General features: G+C 36.7%; 1 protein-coding gene across 9 annotated transcripts in view; it reads left to right on the top strand.

Annotated features, from left to right (window-relative positions):
- PLEKHA5 (pleckstrin homology domain containing A5) overlaps positions 1-16,116 on the top strand; it is a 196,476-nt gene that overhangs the window by 50,929 nt on the left and 129,431 nt on the right. The window contains exon 4 of one of the 9 annotated variants that reach the window (XM_036758856.1): positions 12,251-12,345. The exons of the other annotated variants lie outside the window; for them this stretch is intronic. Coding sequence (XP_036614751.1) covers positions 12,251-12,296 — 46 coding nt within the window. The 3' untranslated portion in view covers positions 12,297-12,345. The remainder of the gene's footprint in view (positions 1-12,250; positions 12,346-16,116) is intronic. 9 annotated transcript variants of the gene reach the window in all.

Below are 16,116 nucleotides of genomic sequence, written 5' to 3'. Positions count from 1 at the left end.
CCTGAGATGTCTCCTTATTATAAATTTAATTGGTGAGGGTCTTTCATCCCACACACTACGATTGTTTTCTAGTATTCCTCTTTCAAATGTTCATCATGAGTTTTGCAATGTAAGATGAAATAACGTTTCTTGGATATTTGACAAAACTATAGGGAGAATATACAGGATTATTATGTTTCAATTCCTCCAACCATTTGTCCACATGTTGACTAGATAGGAATCTCTCACTTTTTAGACTATTCAGAACTAAGTTAAAGTCTACGAATTCTTGGCAACTTCCATGTACTACCATTCTGCCACTGTCATTGAATATGTGGAAGTGGTTCTCACAAGCTTAAGATTCATTTTGTATTTTTGTTTGTTTGATTAACCAATTGCAGGCATTCACAGCCAAAGAATTCATACCCAGATGACCAGTCTAATAGCAATGGACTTCCCTCTACATAACTAGCTAGCCAGAGTAGGCTTTCAAAAGGGGGTACATCAACTTAGGGCATGTTCTGTTTGCTTTTCCAGCATTTTTAAACTTGGCAGAGCCTGCACCCTGCTGGTAATGTATTAGAGATCCTGGTTTAAACTCCAAACTACCCTGCATGACGTATCAAAGGAGAACTTTATTGAGAAAAGTCCACATATACTACTGCTGTAATACCTAAAGTACTCAAAAAAAAAGACAGATTATGTTTTCTCAGATATTTCCTTATAGAGAGAATATATAGTTCGCTCAGACTTAATGACAGAGAAAAATTCTACCAAATTTTGTGTTTCAGAATTTGCAAATTACAGGCTATTAGTAACAAAAGTATTTTTGACTAGTTGGAACAAGATTATTTATTTAGCAGTTGATCCTTTATTTTATTGTTAAATATATTTTATACTAAAGTAGCAAAAGATTTTTACCGTTGACTTTCTGTTTATTTTTGAAACTTAGGTTTATTTACAAAAAATTAATTAAGTTCTGGAAGCTGGGAAATCTGTGTATAGCCATAGAATGTTGATTTTTCTTTTGGCCAGATGAGGGCACTTTGTCTTTACATTTGGATCTATCGTCAGCCTAAAATATCTAACTTTTTCATTCATTTCCTGTGAGCAAGAATAGAGAAAAACAGCTTTGTTATTTAAAAAAACAATTGTGTTGTGTTATAGAATCTCATAGAATGAACCTAAAATAGAGGGGGAAATCTCGAATGCATGCTTTTTAAGTACCTAAGTTAACATTAAAAAATGCCTATACAATACAGTGAATTTTGTGGGAAAACTACCTTTAATACATAGATGCCTTTGTGCTCTGAATGAGAGAGACATATTTGTCTCTAGTTTTCAGAATGAAAAGAAATTGTAATTTATTTTGGGCTGACCTATCATTTTGTTAATTTGAGTATGAAGTTGTCTTAACCCAAAAATCAAAGTCAAATCAAGTAAACAAGCATTTATGAAGCTCCTGCTCTGTGCTAGGCATTGTGCTAATTAAGCACATAGGTCTCCTGTTAGAATGTTCCATTTGCTTGTCCTGCTGTTCCCCAACATCTTCTGTCCCCCAAGGACATTATAATTGGAATAGAATTTGCCTTTTAGTGGTGGAGACATTTTTTGAAAATTCTTTGTTTTTCTTTTAAAGAGATAACCTTAGGCAAATAAAGTGGGAGTTGCTTACCTTTGAGTCTAATTTGCAGCATTATGCAAGAAAGTTAACAGCTTCAAGAATATATCACCTTTCTTTACAATTCTTTATGAGATAGTGCAAATGTTGTAATTCCTGTTTTATATGTGAGAAAACTGATGTATGTTAAATGACCTGCGTGTTTTCACATAGCTAGTCTAAGTGTTGAAACTGGGATTCTGACTCAGGCTACTGATTCTAATGCTATCACTTTTCTTACTACAACATGACACTGCTGCCCCCATGGGAGTAGTCACTCAGTGATCTATTAAAGATCTGTTAAAAAATCTCGAAGATTCCTCTCCGTAATATGCACCCAAAGTAGTCTTTTTGAAAATCTCCTGTTAGGGGTACCTGTCAACTCCTAAGGCAGCCAGTTCTGCTTTTAGATAGTTCTAATTATTGAAATGTTTTTGCTTATTTCAAGCCTTAATTTGCCTCTTTGTAATATCTATGCATTGCTTCTGTAATAAATGGAAATAATGGAAGGATTGGGGAAAGCTTATATTTGCATAGTGCTTTAAGGTTTGCAAACCATTTTTCCCAATTACCTACTGTATCTGGAGGTAATTGACCTCGGCGTAAATGTGTGTCACCAGGCCCATCTGTATCCCAGCTATCTGACATGTATCTTCACCTGGATATCCTGACAACAATCGAAAACTGACTTATCCAACACTGAATTCTTTAATTTGCCCCTTCCCCCAACATCCTCTCTTGCCCAGTTTCTCTCCAGTAGTCTTCTCCTATTTTTTGTGGATGAGTCATGCCTGCTTTATGTAGGCTGGATGGTTCTTTAAAAGGGCAGGAAGCCTTTGACTTCCTAGTGGCCTGAGGCATGAAAGACCCAATTTAGGGGGGCCTAGTACAGGAGCTCAGCTTAGTGGGAAAGCCTTCCTGACTTAAGTGGTTAGTTGCTGTGGTAACATGGAGGTGGAGGGGAGTAGTATTTTATCTGAGCCAGTATATTTTTAAACTTTAGAACTTGTATTCTTTTAATCTCTTGTTATCAGTGAAGTTATTTTTATTGCATTTTACAGTCCACCACATCTCATTGCATTCTAATTCCAACCCTGAATCCTTGGACTGGCTTGGGTTAGGGTTGGCCTAGAATAGTTCTCGTCCTTCTTGGCCTCTGCAGCATTTGGCACTGTTGAAATCTCTCCTTCTCCTATCCCACTTTTGAGTATTGTCTCCATTCTGGGTTTTCCCGACCTAGTTCTGACCCTATTCTGCCATAGTTCATTACCTGCCTGACTGATCATTCTCAATTTCCTTTGGTAGTATCATTTATATCCTGCTTTCTAGGCATAGTTGTATACCTGGACCTTGTCCTGAGTCCTTTTCTCAATCTATGATATCATTAAATTCCTTGGATTCAACCTATCTCCAACTGTATGTCCCAAGGGCATTGAATTAAACAGGTCCAAAATAGAGCTCTTTATCTTTACCTCTAAACCTACCCTTTCCTCACTTGGTCTAGAGTACCAGGTTTTACTCTATGAGTCATTCTTTGACTCTTCACTCACACTCATCCCTTGTATCTTATCCTTTGCAAGGTCTTGTAGCTTTTACCTGCTCCCCCCTCACATCCATCTCCTTCATAACCTCCTGGACTATTGCTGTAGTCTCCTTATTAATCCCCTTGTTTCCAGCATTTCTCCCCTACCATCTAGCTTACACACAGCTACAAAATGGCATTCTTTTTTTTGTTCATTCTTGAAAAATAAGTTTTTATTGATATTTTCTGCTTTTTACGTCACCATAGTATCCCATGTAGCACTCTTTCTCTCCATCCCAGAGAGCAACTCATGAGAAACAATACCTTTTAAAGAGAAAAAAATGTTAGCACAACTGATCAATATATTGAAAAAAATCAGTAAACATGTACAGTGTGTAACATCTGTGGATCTCTCACCCCCATGGGGGTGGGGCGGGGTAGTATCTTCAGATATATTTTCATTTGAGTACTATTTAATCCTTTTATATTGTAGTTACCTGTGTATGTTTTTTCTTGACTCTGCTTATTTCACTCTAAATCAGTTCATATAGATCTTTCCATGTGTCCGTATTTATTACACACCATTTCTTCAGCGCAGTAATGTTTCATTATATTCATGTACCACAGTTTGTTTAAATATTCCCCAATTGATGAACATATACTTTGTTTCCATTCTTAGCTATTCCAAAAATTGTTATTTTAAATATTTAAGGTAGATTGGCAATTTTCTCTTATTGATGGCTTCCTTGAGTAATCTCTTTTCTTGAGAGTCCCAGTAATGGAGACTCTGGTTTATTTGCATAATTCCAAATTGGTTATATCATTTTTACAACTCTTATCAACAATGTGTCAGTGTGCCTGTCTTTCACAATTCCTTTGCCCTTTTTTGTTGTTATTTTTGCCAGTTTTCAGGATATGAGGTTGTTTTGTTGTTGTGTACTTCTTTTATTAGTAATTTGGAGCATTTTTTCACTTGTTCGTGAATACATCACAGTTCTTTGTGAGACCATTTATCTATTAAAGAATGGCTACTAGTCTTATGTATATATTTATTAATTTTTATATATATATATATAGGATACCGAACCCTTATCAGAGAAATTTGATGGAAAGATTCCACTTCCCTTTTTATCCTAGATAAATTCATATTGCATATGCAGAAGCTTTTCAGTTTCAAGTACTCAGAGTTATCTTTTTTTATCTTTTGTAATTACCTCTATCTCTTGTTTGGTTAAGAATACATTTTCTACCCATAGCTATAAGAAGTATATGATGTGTTTCTCTTTTAAGTTTTTATAATATGATCTTTAACATTAACGTCACATCCATTTAGAGTATGGCCTAATTTCTGCCAGACTGCTTTCCAGTTTCCCTGGCAGTTTTTAACAAATAAAGTCAGTTTTTCCCTATGTAATTTATTTTCCTCTTTATCAAATACTAAGTTATTGAGTTACATTGTTTTTGAATCTCCCTTGCCTGCTTAGTTCCATTGATCTGTCTCTCTGTTCTTTAAGCAGCACCAAATGGTTTTTATGACTACCACTTTATAATATTAGTTTGAGGTCTGGAAGTACTGTTCTCCTTTTGTCCTTACTACATTTCAAAATTTCCTTTGGCATTCTAGATCTTTTCTTTTTTCCAAATGAATTTTGTTCTTATTTTATCAAGTTTTATAGCGTCCTCTTGGTAATTTGATTGGTGTAGAATTAAGAGTATAAATTAACTTTGGTAGTATCCTCATTTTTATTATATTGGTACAGTCTAGCCATGAGTACTGAATACTCATTTAACATTTTTTTAAGAAGTGGTTTGTAATTGAATCTATGTAAGTCTTGTGAATTTTATGCAGATATTTTATGCATTTTATTATTTGGGATGAGATTTCCCTTTTATTGCTTATTGTGTTTTCCAGTTATTATATAGAAAAGCTTTTGATTTGAAGATTTATCTTATTGCCCTCAGTTACCTTTTGGATGATCAAAACTGAGCCGAGGTGGATGCTGTACTCTTTCTCTCAGACTTAGTGAAGTGCCACCCTATCGTGCAGTCCTCACTCCTCTCACACACATACCTGTGTCCTGTCCACATGCATCCTATCCTGGTGGCCTGTCTCACTCTGTTCCTTAGTTCTCTGACCCAGCACTGGTCCTTCCAGGTTGCAGCCCCTGGCAAGCTTTTACTCCTAAAGGGCTGTAACTGAGCTGGCTGTCAAGACCCAAGCAAACTTCTGCAGCCTAGAGCTGGGGTCTTCATGGCACCAGAAAGAGAGGGAAGGAACCAGGGTATAATGGGAGTTTTGCTGTAAGTTTGTGCTGTGTCCTTGGGTCTGCTAGTACAGCCTCACTGTTAGTTGAGTGGGAGGTGCGGGAGGGGTGCTGAGTGAGTTCTGGGTTGGTTTTGTTTTTTTTTTTAAATTTCTTTTGGATTCTGGATGTCCTGTTTCAGTGATATGCATGCAGGTTAAGGTTGAAGATTAAATGGGAGGAGAAGTGGAAGTAATGATTATAGATAGCATTTTCAAGGAGTCTAGTTGAGGAATGGAGGAGATGTTTAAGATGATAGACTGAAGGGGATAGTAGGTCTAGTGAGAAGAGAGAACATACTGCAAATGTTTCTTTACTCCATAAAATCAGAGGCAAGTCCTTAGCAGAGCAGATGGTGGAGTGCTTCAGGATGGAAGCCTCGGAATATCCTCCGTAGGGTGTGTTATTGAAGGTCGGGAAGAGTAAAAGCATGTTCTTGCTTCAGTGAGGGGCCCAGTTGAGATTAGATAAGCCTTGGCAATCAGGCCTCTAACCTTGCCATTCAACCAAAACCAGTTTATTTTAATGATCTCTTAATTGCCAAGGCTGGTCATTTTTTCTCCCCTCTCTTAACCTGTGCTGCATTTGTCACTAATGACCACCCTTACCCCCTAGATACTCTTTCCTTTCTTGGTTTCATGATACTGCTATATCCCGGTTATTCTTCTACTAGCCACTCTCAGCCTTTGCTGGGCTCATCCATATCACTGCCCCTAACTCCAGGACTAGATTTTACCTAGTTTCTCTCTACTTCCTCTTTTCTTCTCCCTCTGTACTCTTTTGGTAACCTTACAAGTTCTCATGGGTTTACATATCATCTCTTTGCAGATCACAGATGTACACATACTTGCCTACAGAGATTAAAAACATATGTATGTTTAACTTCCCTTAAGTGTAGATCTATGTGACTTCCCTTTACAATCAGTTCCAGAGGCTTCATTCTACTTCTAGGATAAAATGTAACCTCCTCTTGCTTTTTAAAGCCTTATTTTTCTAGACTCATTGGACATGATTCTCTTCCCACCTACAGATTGTCATACCCTGCCCTCATACTTTGCAGTCCTTGCCAAACTGGGTGTGTGTCTGTGTGTGTGTCTCTGTCCGTCTGTTTCTGTCTCTCTCTCCCTTCTTCCCTCCCTCGCTCTCTTGTTACTGTCTGCCTGACTCTGTTTTCTCTCCCTTTCTCTCTCTCCATCACCATCTCACTCTCTACCTTTCACGTTTTTTGCACTGGCCATCCTACATTTCAGTAATATACACCCTCCTTGCCTCCCCCACCTCCTCCCACCCTCCGCTTTCTTATAGAGTTCCTCTCTTTAAGATGCAGCACAGAAACCATGCTTTTCATGAGGTCTTTCCTGCCCCCCACCCCCAACTGCTAGTGACCTTCATCTCAAACTACTTACTATATTCGTATTTATTCACCTTATACTTACACTGTATATATTTATATATATATCCTTGTTGTCTTCTCTGCTAGAATGGAAAGTCCTTGCTAAAAAGGATTGTTTCATTCTTTGTACTGACATCTCCAGCACATAATGAAGTGGGTGACATATAGTAAGCACTGACTAAATACGTTTTGATTGACTGATATCATAAATTTGTAGTGGGCTCATTTGGTGATATGACTTCTTCCTGCTCTGTCCAACAGCCCTTGAAGTAGAAGGTGGGAGTCGTCCAGGATTGAACTTTGGCAGTGCATGAGCAGAAATAAGATAAGGAGATAAAGGATTCTGGAGGACAGGATTACATAGAGTTGATTTGGTTAACTACAGGGTTGAAATGGGGAAGTGAGGAAAGTGAAGTAGGAGCCAGAGTCTGAGAAAATGCTGTGGTGTACAAGAATGAGTTTAGTAGGGGAAGGCATAGGAAAAGATTGGATGCCATTAAGTACAACCAAATGAGAATATTTCAGAGATTTTGAACATGCAAGTAGAACGTTTATGGGTGATGGCAGGATTAAGGGTGTTCGTGTTGTTTGTGGGTAAAGTAGAATGGAGAGTGTGAGGACACTGAGGACCAGGGAGTTAGGGTGTCTGAGCCCTCCATAATCTTCGTTGCTTTCCTGTGAAATTATTTCTAGTCTAGCCTGTATGAATTCTATTTTCACAGTTGTTTACATGTTGTCTCCCCCATAAGAGAGCAGGGAGTGTTTTTTGTCTTTTGTATCCCCAGTATCCTACAGCTTAGCACAATGCCTGGCACGTAGCAGGTGCCAAATGCTTATTGCCTTACTTGTTCTGATATGAGACTTGTAAGACTTAGGGTGATGTGAGTTGGAGTTTGAGAGGAAGACTGTAGGGGCAGGTACTGAGCTCCTTTAGAAAGGAGGAAGATGACTTAAGGTCCATTTTGATAGAGTGAATCTCAAAGACAGACAGGTTGCTGAGAAAAGGCAGCAGAGAGAGAGTCCCAAAGTGATAGTGAGCAAAGATAAAGATTTCCACTGCCTTTCAGAACCGGTTCGTTAGAGTCATGAGGAAAAAAAAGGCACAGTGCAAGAGAAGAGTGTCTTTGAAGATCCCAAGCAGCACAGTGGACAGGTCCAAAATGAAGGGAGAAGTTTGCTAATTACAGAATGGGAATTACAGAGGGTCAAATGGAACTTTAAGTGAAGCTCTAAAGTGGCACATGAGAATGGTCTGATTGCATAGAATGTAAGAGTTAGGGTGTTTCTTTTCAGCTAGTTGGTAATTCAGTATCACAGGGTTCAGGAGTGTAATGGATGGGTATACTGCAAAATCAAGGTGAAGCTGTGCAGAGTAGTGATGTGGGTTTCTGTTGGTATGTTTTATTTTGTGTGTCTAAATGAGATACCTTATGATATCAAAGGCTACCGCAAAAAATACTTTAAAATATTTTAGTAAATTTTTGAGGGGATTTAGAGGGGATTTTAGAGGTCATTTGCCCACCCCCCCCCCTTTGTTTTCTCAATGAAAAACTGAGACCTGGAATGTTACGTGTGATCTTGAGTAAATAATTTTTTCTGAGTTTAGTTATTTATTGATATACAGCATAGTGTGTTTAATTTTTTTCCCTTTTGAAGAGATGAAGAAAGCTATTAAAATGTAAAAGCATTGTTTATGTGAGTCTTGTAGGGTTTTTTTTGGGGGGGGGAAGTTTCCAGTTCATTAAAATTGTGCCTGTTCACGATGATATATTTGAAGAAATATTGAAGCCTAAGGATTTTCAATAAAATTCTAAATAAGTTTCCAGCCATATCATGCTAAATGAACCACAAAAATCATGAAGCAAAAAATCAATATTTGGTGGCCCGGTTTTGTTTAATGCAGCAAATTATTTTAGATTGGATTTACAGCTCTCTCAGTTTTCTTGGAAATAGGCCATCACATGCTGAGATGAAGTACCAAGCTTTTTAAATTAGATACTGAGCATGCTCCTATCAAGTAGTCTGTGTCCTCTGAGTGTAACTGAGCAGAAAGAGATCATAATACTCTCCTTTGCCATCGTTGTACCACAGTTTGCAATTTGTCTGGCAAACCTACAGGATTAAGATAAAGAGTATCTTGACTTTGAATACTGGATTTTAGTAGAAGACTATATTTGGTAAGTTAATGAATTCCTCCCCACCTCCCACCCCCATTGTTATGTTTTAAGGATAATTGTCAGATATTTATAGTAAGGCTGTGCTTTTACTTTTCTCCCCACTTTTTATTTTGTACCAAGCTGAAAGTTTATATTGTCGGCAATTGCAAGAAACAGGCAGAAGGGAGAGTATTTTAGCCATCTAAAATTCCCTCTTCTAACATATTTTCAGTACATTTGTAATGCAGTGAGCACAGAAACGTTAAAATATTCCTCAGTTTGCTGTAGAAATTGTATTTTCTTATCTTAAGTGCAGTTAGGATTATTTGCTGGTTAAATTTGATGATAAATCAGTCAGTTCTTGTATTTTCTTTTAAAGAAAGCACAATTTTAAGGTATTTTTTCCGTTTGGTTTTCAAAAGGCCAATATTATACCACGTTAACTTTTCTTAACATAACATGACCATTCAGTTGGTTAATAGTAGTAATATTTGAAAGATAAATTTTGTATTCATTTGCATAAAAATACAGTTTTAAATAGTACTACTTTAAAGTGTAGATTTTAAATCTTTATAAAGTCTTTATTTGTGGATATGATATAAAATTAGATAATATGAATGTGCTTTGCAAATTATAAAGTGCTTTATAAATGTAAAGCATTGTTCCGATTTATGTAAATTTTATTTTCTTTAGTACTAAGCATGATACTAACTTGGAACATAAAAATTTCAAGTTGTCTTTTTGCTCAAAGTTGTCAGTGAAGTCAAATGCTATCATTTATTTCCAATAAGAAAATCTGTTTATTTCTTTAGTATTCCTTATCCAAAAATGTATTTATTGTAATAGTACAGGTACCCTCAGTTTTCTCACTTCTTAGAAGGGGGGGAGTTTCCTGTGATAGATTAAAAACAAATTTTAAGTGGACAAATGACTTTATGTTAAACATTGATTAAAATACATTTTTATTATAGATAAATTTGATATCTTAAACCCTCAGCATTTTACTTAAGTGAATTTTTCAGTCTAATTTGAACAACCTGTTTTTAATAATTTCAGAGTTCCAAGGGAAAGCATTAAATCATTTATTTACTTGAAAAAAAGTACATTTATTAGTACACTTAAAGTCAGGTTTGCAGTGCATGTAAGCAAGCAGTTTGAGGCATAAATGGTGTTTGGTAAAGGAGAGATTCCACAAATACTGAGGTGGCAAGATATGCCAAATATTAGTTGTCTTCAAAAGCTAGGCTTACAGAGACTTCCTGAAATAACTTAGGAAGAAAAACTGCTTCTACTTTTGCATGCCCAAGATTGGTATATTTAAGTAAAGTGAGTGTACATATATAAGTATGCTTAATATAGTTCTGAAAGGGGGAGGTGTTAGCTGAAATGGGGACCAGGTGATGAGATTCATGTAATCTGTTCCCATCTCTTCACACTGAATGTGATAAATGATCTGCCAGCATTTTAGAGCAATACATTAATATGGTATTATGAAGTTGATTTAAGGTTTAAGTCATTAGATTATTTCATTTTATGCAGTGAAGAATTATAAAGACTAAGGCACAATATACTTCAAATCTCTAGACTTTCTGTGTGGGTTCCAATAGTCTAATCAATCAACTGCTGTATTTCAGGTACATTTACACTGTCTGAGGGACTGCAAATACACTGGTTTGGCTAGAGAATGTAATGTATGTCAAGGGGATTCATGTATGATAAATATGGAAGGGGCAGCCAGGTGGCTCAGTGAGTAGAGCACCATCCCTGGAGTCAGGAGGACCTGAGTTCAAATCCAGCCTCAGACACGACGTACAAGCTCTGTGACCTTGGGCAAGTCACTTAACCCCATTTGCCCTGCCTTCCCCCCTCAAATAAGTAAATAAATATGGAAGTAAGTCTAGAGCTAAATTGTGAAGGCCTTTAAATCAACGTTGCAATCCATCTTCTTCACTTAGTTAACAAACACTGCTAGGTGCTGAGGATACGAAGGACTAGAGTCCCTGCACTTCCCCCTGCATTCTTCTGGGGGGACAGCATGTACCTATTTCAGTTTATCCAAAAATAAATACAAATAGTTTAGGCAGGGTGGTGGCAGAAACATCTGGCAATCAGGAAAGCCTTCGTGTAGAAGTTGAGTTTGGAAAGGATCCTCTGTTGTGGAGGAAAAGAGAGGGTTTGGATTCCAGGCTTGGTAGAGGACCATGGTTGGGTATTGAGACCAGAGATGGAGTGTAGTATGTGAAAAACAGTGTGAAGGCCAGTTTCGATAGACTACTGTAGTTTAGGGCCAGCCTGAGTTTTAACTTTTTTACCAAGGCCTCTGATAAATCTTCCTCAGGAGTCCTGAAGGGCCTTCAGGTAGATTTCCTGTATTTAAATCAATATCAGTGGAGCATACAGATGATCTTTGGTTATTCAAAACTCCGCGCTTTACTGGCCAATTTTCTTCATGCTACATCCCTTACACCACTTATGTTGGTTGATAGCTCACCATGCATTTCTTCATTTCCCTTTGGGTGACTCTTAATTTTTTAAAAATGTTGTTTATTCCTCTTTCTCTTTTATCAATTGTCCCTATGATTAGTTTTGCTTAAGCTACACTAATACAGTCCTCTTCCCACTGGTTCTTTACTTCCTCAAACTCCCCTGCACCCCCCCCCCCCAAAATAGTGTCAACTTTTTCTCTATTTTAAGTGTTTTCTTTAAATTGTTAATTTCTTTTTCTTTTATTTATCTAGGTATTGAATTTTTTTCCTCTCAATAAAGTCAAACTTCCCTTTCCTCTCCTCTCCTACCATCTAACTGGTTTTGTTAATTTAGAGCTGTTTTTTTCCTCCTCTTTTTCTAAGAAGAATTTATTCATTAATTTTCTTTCCTTGCTGTCCTGAAGTTTTATTCTCTAATTCGTAATCTATTGTCTTCTTATATTGCTCATAGAATTAAAACTTGTGAAGTAACTGATTTTAGCCTTTTCTAAGCAATATCTGTTATCACCTTTATAAATTTTACCCTATTGTCCTTTGTTTTTTTCTTGTTGTGCCTCACTAAAAATTATCAATTCACAAGGAAGGTGATGCGGATAGAAGCAGTGCCCCATAGTAGAAATTATCCTTTGTCCCAAATTATGCAGTCCGTTTCTACCTCATGTCCTTCCCACGATCATTCTCTGTCCCACCGGCCATGTTACCCAATTTCCATGCAAGCTGCCCCTAAGAGCTTTCATTTCCCTTTTCCTAGGGGGAATCCATTGGAGACCCAATACTCAGAGAAGGGGGTCCTCTGATGAGCCAATATACAGAACTGATAAAATGGAAGACAGTTGCAGATGTTTGGTAATTTTTCCTCCTTTTTTTATTAAACCTAAATGACTTTGCCACATAGAATTTATATTTATAATATAGTCATCTTAATTATTATATTCAGGCCCTAATTATTCAAAATCAAAGGTGTCTGTTTACCTTTTATTTTTAGGTGTATGTTTGGGGAAGTAGTGGAAGAGGAAATTGTAACTCATGGTTAAGATGTAGTTTGAGGATTTTCTGTACATTTAAATTTGTTGTGTCTGTTTCCTTAGTAGCTTAGCTTATTAAGGTTTGTGGCATTGGAACAACTATATGAACAATTTGGTTGTCTATTTCATTAAAAATTTGAAATGATTATAGATAGCATTTAGTAGGCTAACCTGTACTTCATTATCTGTCGCAGAGATTAACAGTAGTAGCATTCATAGTTTCAATATATGTCTGCTAATAAATGCTGGTTTTCATTTGATTTCCGGCACACTTTTTTCTTTTTTGGTTTTTGATTGTAGGGTTGTGTGTGTGGGGAAAGTTAATGTTTATTTTTAATTTTTGCTTACTAGTGAAAGTCCTAACTCTGGGATACTTAAAAATTCCACATCAGCTAAAACTTGTTTGTTAGTCCTTTTTTTTAGGGCATAAAAGTTTACTTGGAGTTATAATAAATGAAGACGTAGTAGAATCCAAGCTTATGGTGGAAAATCACAAGTTTCATTTTCTTCTCTATCCCCCTCCTGTATCATTTTGATTTATGGCAGGATCAGACTTCATGCCTCCAGGTTAAGAATTTCTGGTCTTCGAGATCCTATTTTGAATCGGAGACAGTTCAGTTCTCATACTGAATTCTTGCATCTTATATAAGCCCTAATAAATGTGAATTAGTACAGTCTGTCTCTCCTAAGGATAGTAGGCTTTTCAAAACAAAACAGGCTGCACCTTGGAACAACTTTGAATATTCTTTCTACATGACCACTTGATCTGCTTTTGTGCCCACACATTTCCTTGATGATATTTCTGTGTCTGTAGTTGTGTGTGCCTCAGATTTTATTGATCACCTTTTTCATATTAGTTATTTCCTAATTTGCCTCTTCCCAACCAGAGTGAGGCTTTTCTTGTAACAAAAGGGAAAAGAAGAGTTAAAATCAATTTACAATACCAACTATATCCAATAACATCTGCAAAATTCCACCCTCACATTCACTTACCTCTAGTAATAGGAGGGAAGTAAATTTTCCTCTCCTTTTTATTCATAATTATTTGGTCATTATAATCAGTTTCATTTTATTATTATTTTTTCTTATTGTGGTCATTGTGTATGATGTTTTCATTCCACTTAATTCTGCCTTGATAATAGTTCTTAGGCCACTTTATTGTTGGAAATACACTGCAGCCAATGTAAACCCACTATGTTTTCCCTCTGTTATCCTTTGGTTCACCTGTAATTTTGATTCTCTCTGAGATCATGGTGTTTTATAACTCACAGCCATAGAATATTAATAATGAAGAGGTGGGAATTTTCTGAAGTACTGTGAAATTTCCTAAATGTAGTTCAGTTCAGTTATGTTCCTATTCCATTGTTGATCCTCAGGGTCTGTCTTAGATATATGGAAAGTTGAACTAATTCAGGTATAGTCAGATTCTGGCCAATGGTCATTCGTTATCTCGGAAGTTTTTCCTCTCTGTGAAGGAAACTAGTCAGACGCTTAGTGCCATCAGCTCAATATTATTCCAGAGAGGGGAATCTAGGTAATCTCACTATCCATAGAAAATCCTTCTTTTTGGAGTTTTTGCAGAATGTCCTAGGTTGTCATGGAGAATACATTTATTAAGGATATATCCCCATGTTTCATGCTTTTCTTGGTATTGATTATGAAAGGATTAAACAGAATTAGCTCATCTATTAAGGAATTTTTCTTCATCTTAATATGTACATGAAAGCTACTGTCGTTTGTCCTTCGTACTCGAAGAGGACCATGACGTTGGGAAGGTGATGTCATGACTTGCAAGTCAATTCGATTTAAGTGGGGCAGGGCTGTGCAAAGTCACTAGCCTTACTCTCTCCTCTGGAGCCTTCTGGGTCCAGCTGCAAGATATTAGATCAGGATGACTGACATGTCCCAGGATTCCATGGGGAGACCTTGGCCTTTTTAAACTGAGTCCGTTCCCAGAGCTCAGTGAAAGCTACCTTTGGAGATGACCCTTCAAGGCTATGTTATGTTCTACTGAGTCACTTTTTTTTTGGTAACAAAAAGCAAATATAGAGGTTTATTACAACAGTCTCCACATTTTCTAGTCAGTCATGTGATTTGCTACAGAAAAGAATCTGTAAAAACCTGCCTGTTTTCTATTTTCTGCAAGTGTCCTCTTTTTTCTTTCTTTCCCTTCCTTCCTACCTTGTTTACTCCCTTCCTCCCTCTCTCCCTTCCTTCTTTCCTTCCATCTTTCCTTCCTCTTGAATTTGTTTTATGTTTTATGCTATTTGCACAATTTTTTTTTAGGAATCATATCTAAATGTTAGTACTCAGTAGCATAGATTATGAGAATAGCTATAGCTAGGAAATCTGGATGATCTGTTACATTTTTGCTTCCAGTTGTGGTTGAACTTAGTTGGGTCTCAGATCAAACTTTGTACAAGCTAGTTTTCCCAAAAGTTTTTTTTCCTATTTTTGTCGTAATGCTGCTTGTTTTTAAATACAGCCATCTTGCTCCATAAGATTTCGCACCTGTGCTTATACCCTAAACTGATGTTGGTTTTGACTGCCCTTTCTGCTTGACTAGGAAATCAATCAACTGTTTGCTTGCTAAAGTGGTTTCTTGGTTTTTTGCAGTGATGTTTTATCAGCTAAATTTCTCTAAGCAGTAATTACAATCAAAGTTAGTATCATTACTTTTATCCCTTTCCCAATTTTGGATGATTTTGATTGCATGTAATGTTAGATTTTCATTTTTGTCCTTCTAATTTGGTATTGATTTTGACATGTGTTCTCCAACCACTCGATGGTCAGACTATATACAAACAATAGTCAGGATCCAACAAATCTTGACAGATGAAAGCACTGGGTTGAATCCAGTAAGATGAAATTCAGTATTGATAAATGTGAAGTCTTACCTTTAGATACAAAAAAATTGTCTTCACAAATTCAAGACACAGTTAGGGTGAAGAATAAAAAGGAATCGTTGGATTTGGTAATTAGGAGATCATTGGCTAAGAGCAATTTCATTTAGTGATGAGTATGAAAATAAGATTGCAAGGGCTTTGAGAAGTGAGAGGGTGGAAAATAGAGGTAACAAATACAGACATCTTTTTAAATTATTTATTTATTTTTAGTTTTCAGCATTCACTTTTGTAAGATTTTGAGTTCCAGATTTTCTTCCCATCTCTTCCACCGCCCATGGTGTGTAATTTGATATAGGCTCTACATATACATTTGTGTTGAACCTATTTTCACATTAGTCATGTTGAAAAGAAGAATTAGGACCAATGGGAGAAACTATGAGAAAGAAGAAACAAACAAAAAAAGAGAGAGTGAGCAAATGATATGTTAATCTGCATTCAGACTCCAAAGTGCTTCCTCTGAATGTGGATAGCATTTTCCATCATGAGTCCTTTGGAGTTGTCTTGGATCCTTCCATTGCTGAGAAGAGTTAAGTCTATCAAAGTTAGTCATCGCACAATGTGGCTGTTACTGTGTACAGTGTTCTCCTGGTTCTGCTCACTTCACTCAGCATCAGTTCATTCAAGTCTTTCCAGGTTTTTCTGAAGTCTGTCTACTCATCATTTCTTATAGCACGAGTACAGACATC

This window comes from Trichosurus vulpecula, chromosome 5 (genome assembly GCF_011100635.1).
Source record: "Trichosurus vulpecula isolate mTriVul1 chromosome 5, mTriVul1.pri, whole genome shotgun sequence".
NCBI classification, from domain to species: Eukaryota; Metazoa; Chordata; class Mammalia; order Diprotodontia; family Phalangeridae; genus Trichosurus; species Trichosurus vulpecula.
This window is presented reverse-complemented; position numbering and strand designations above follow the sequence as displayed.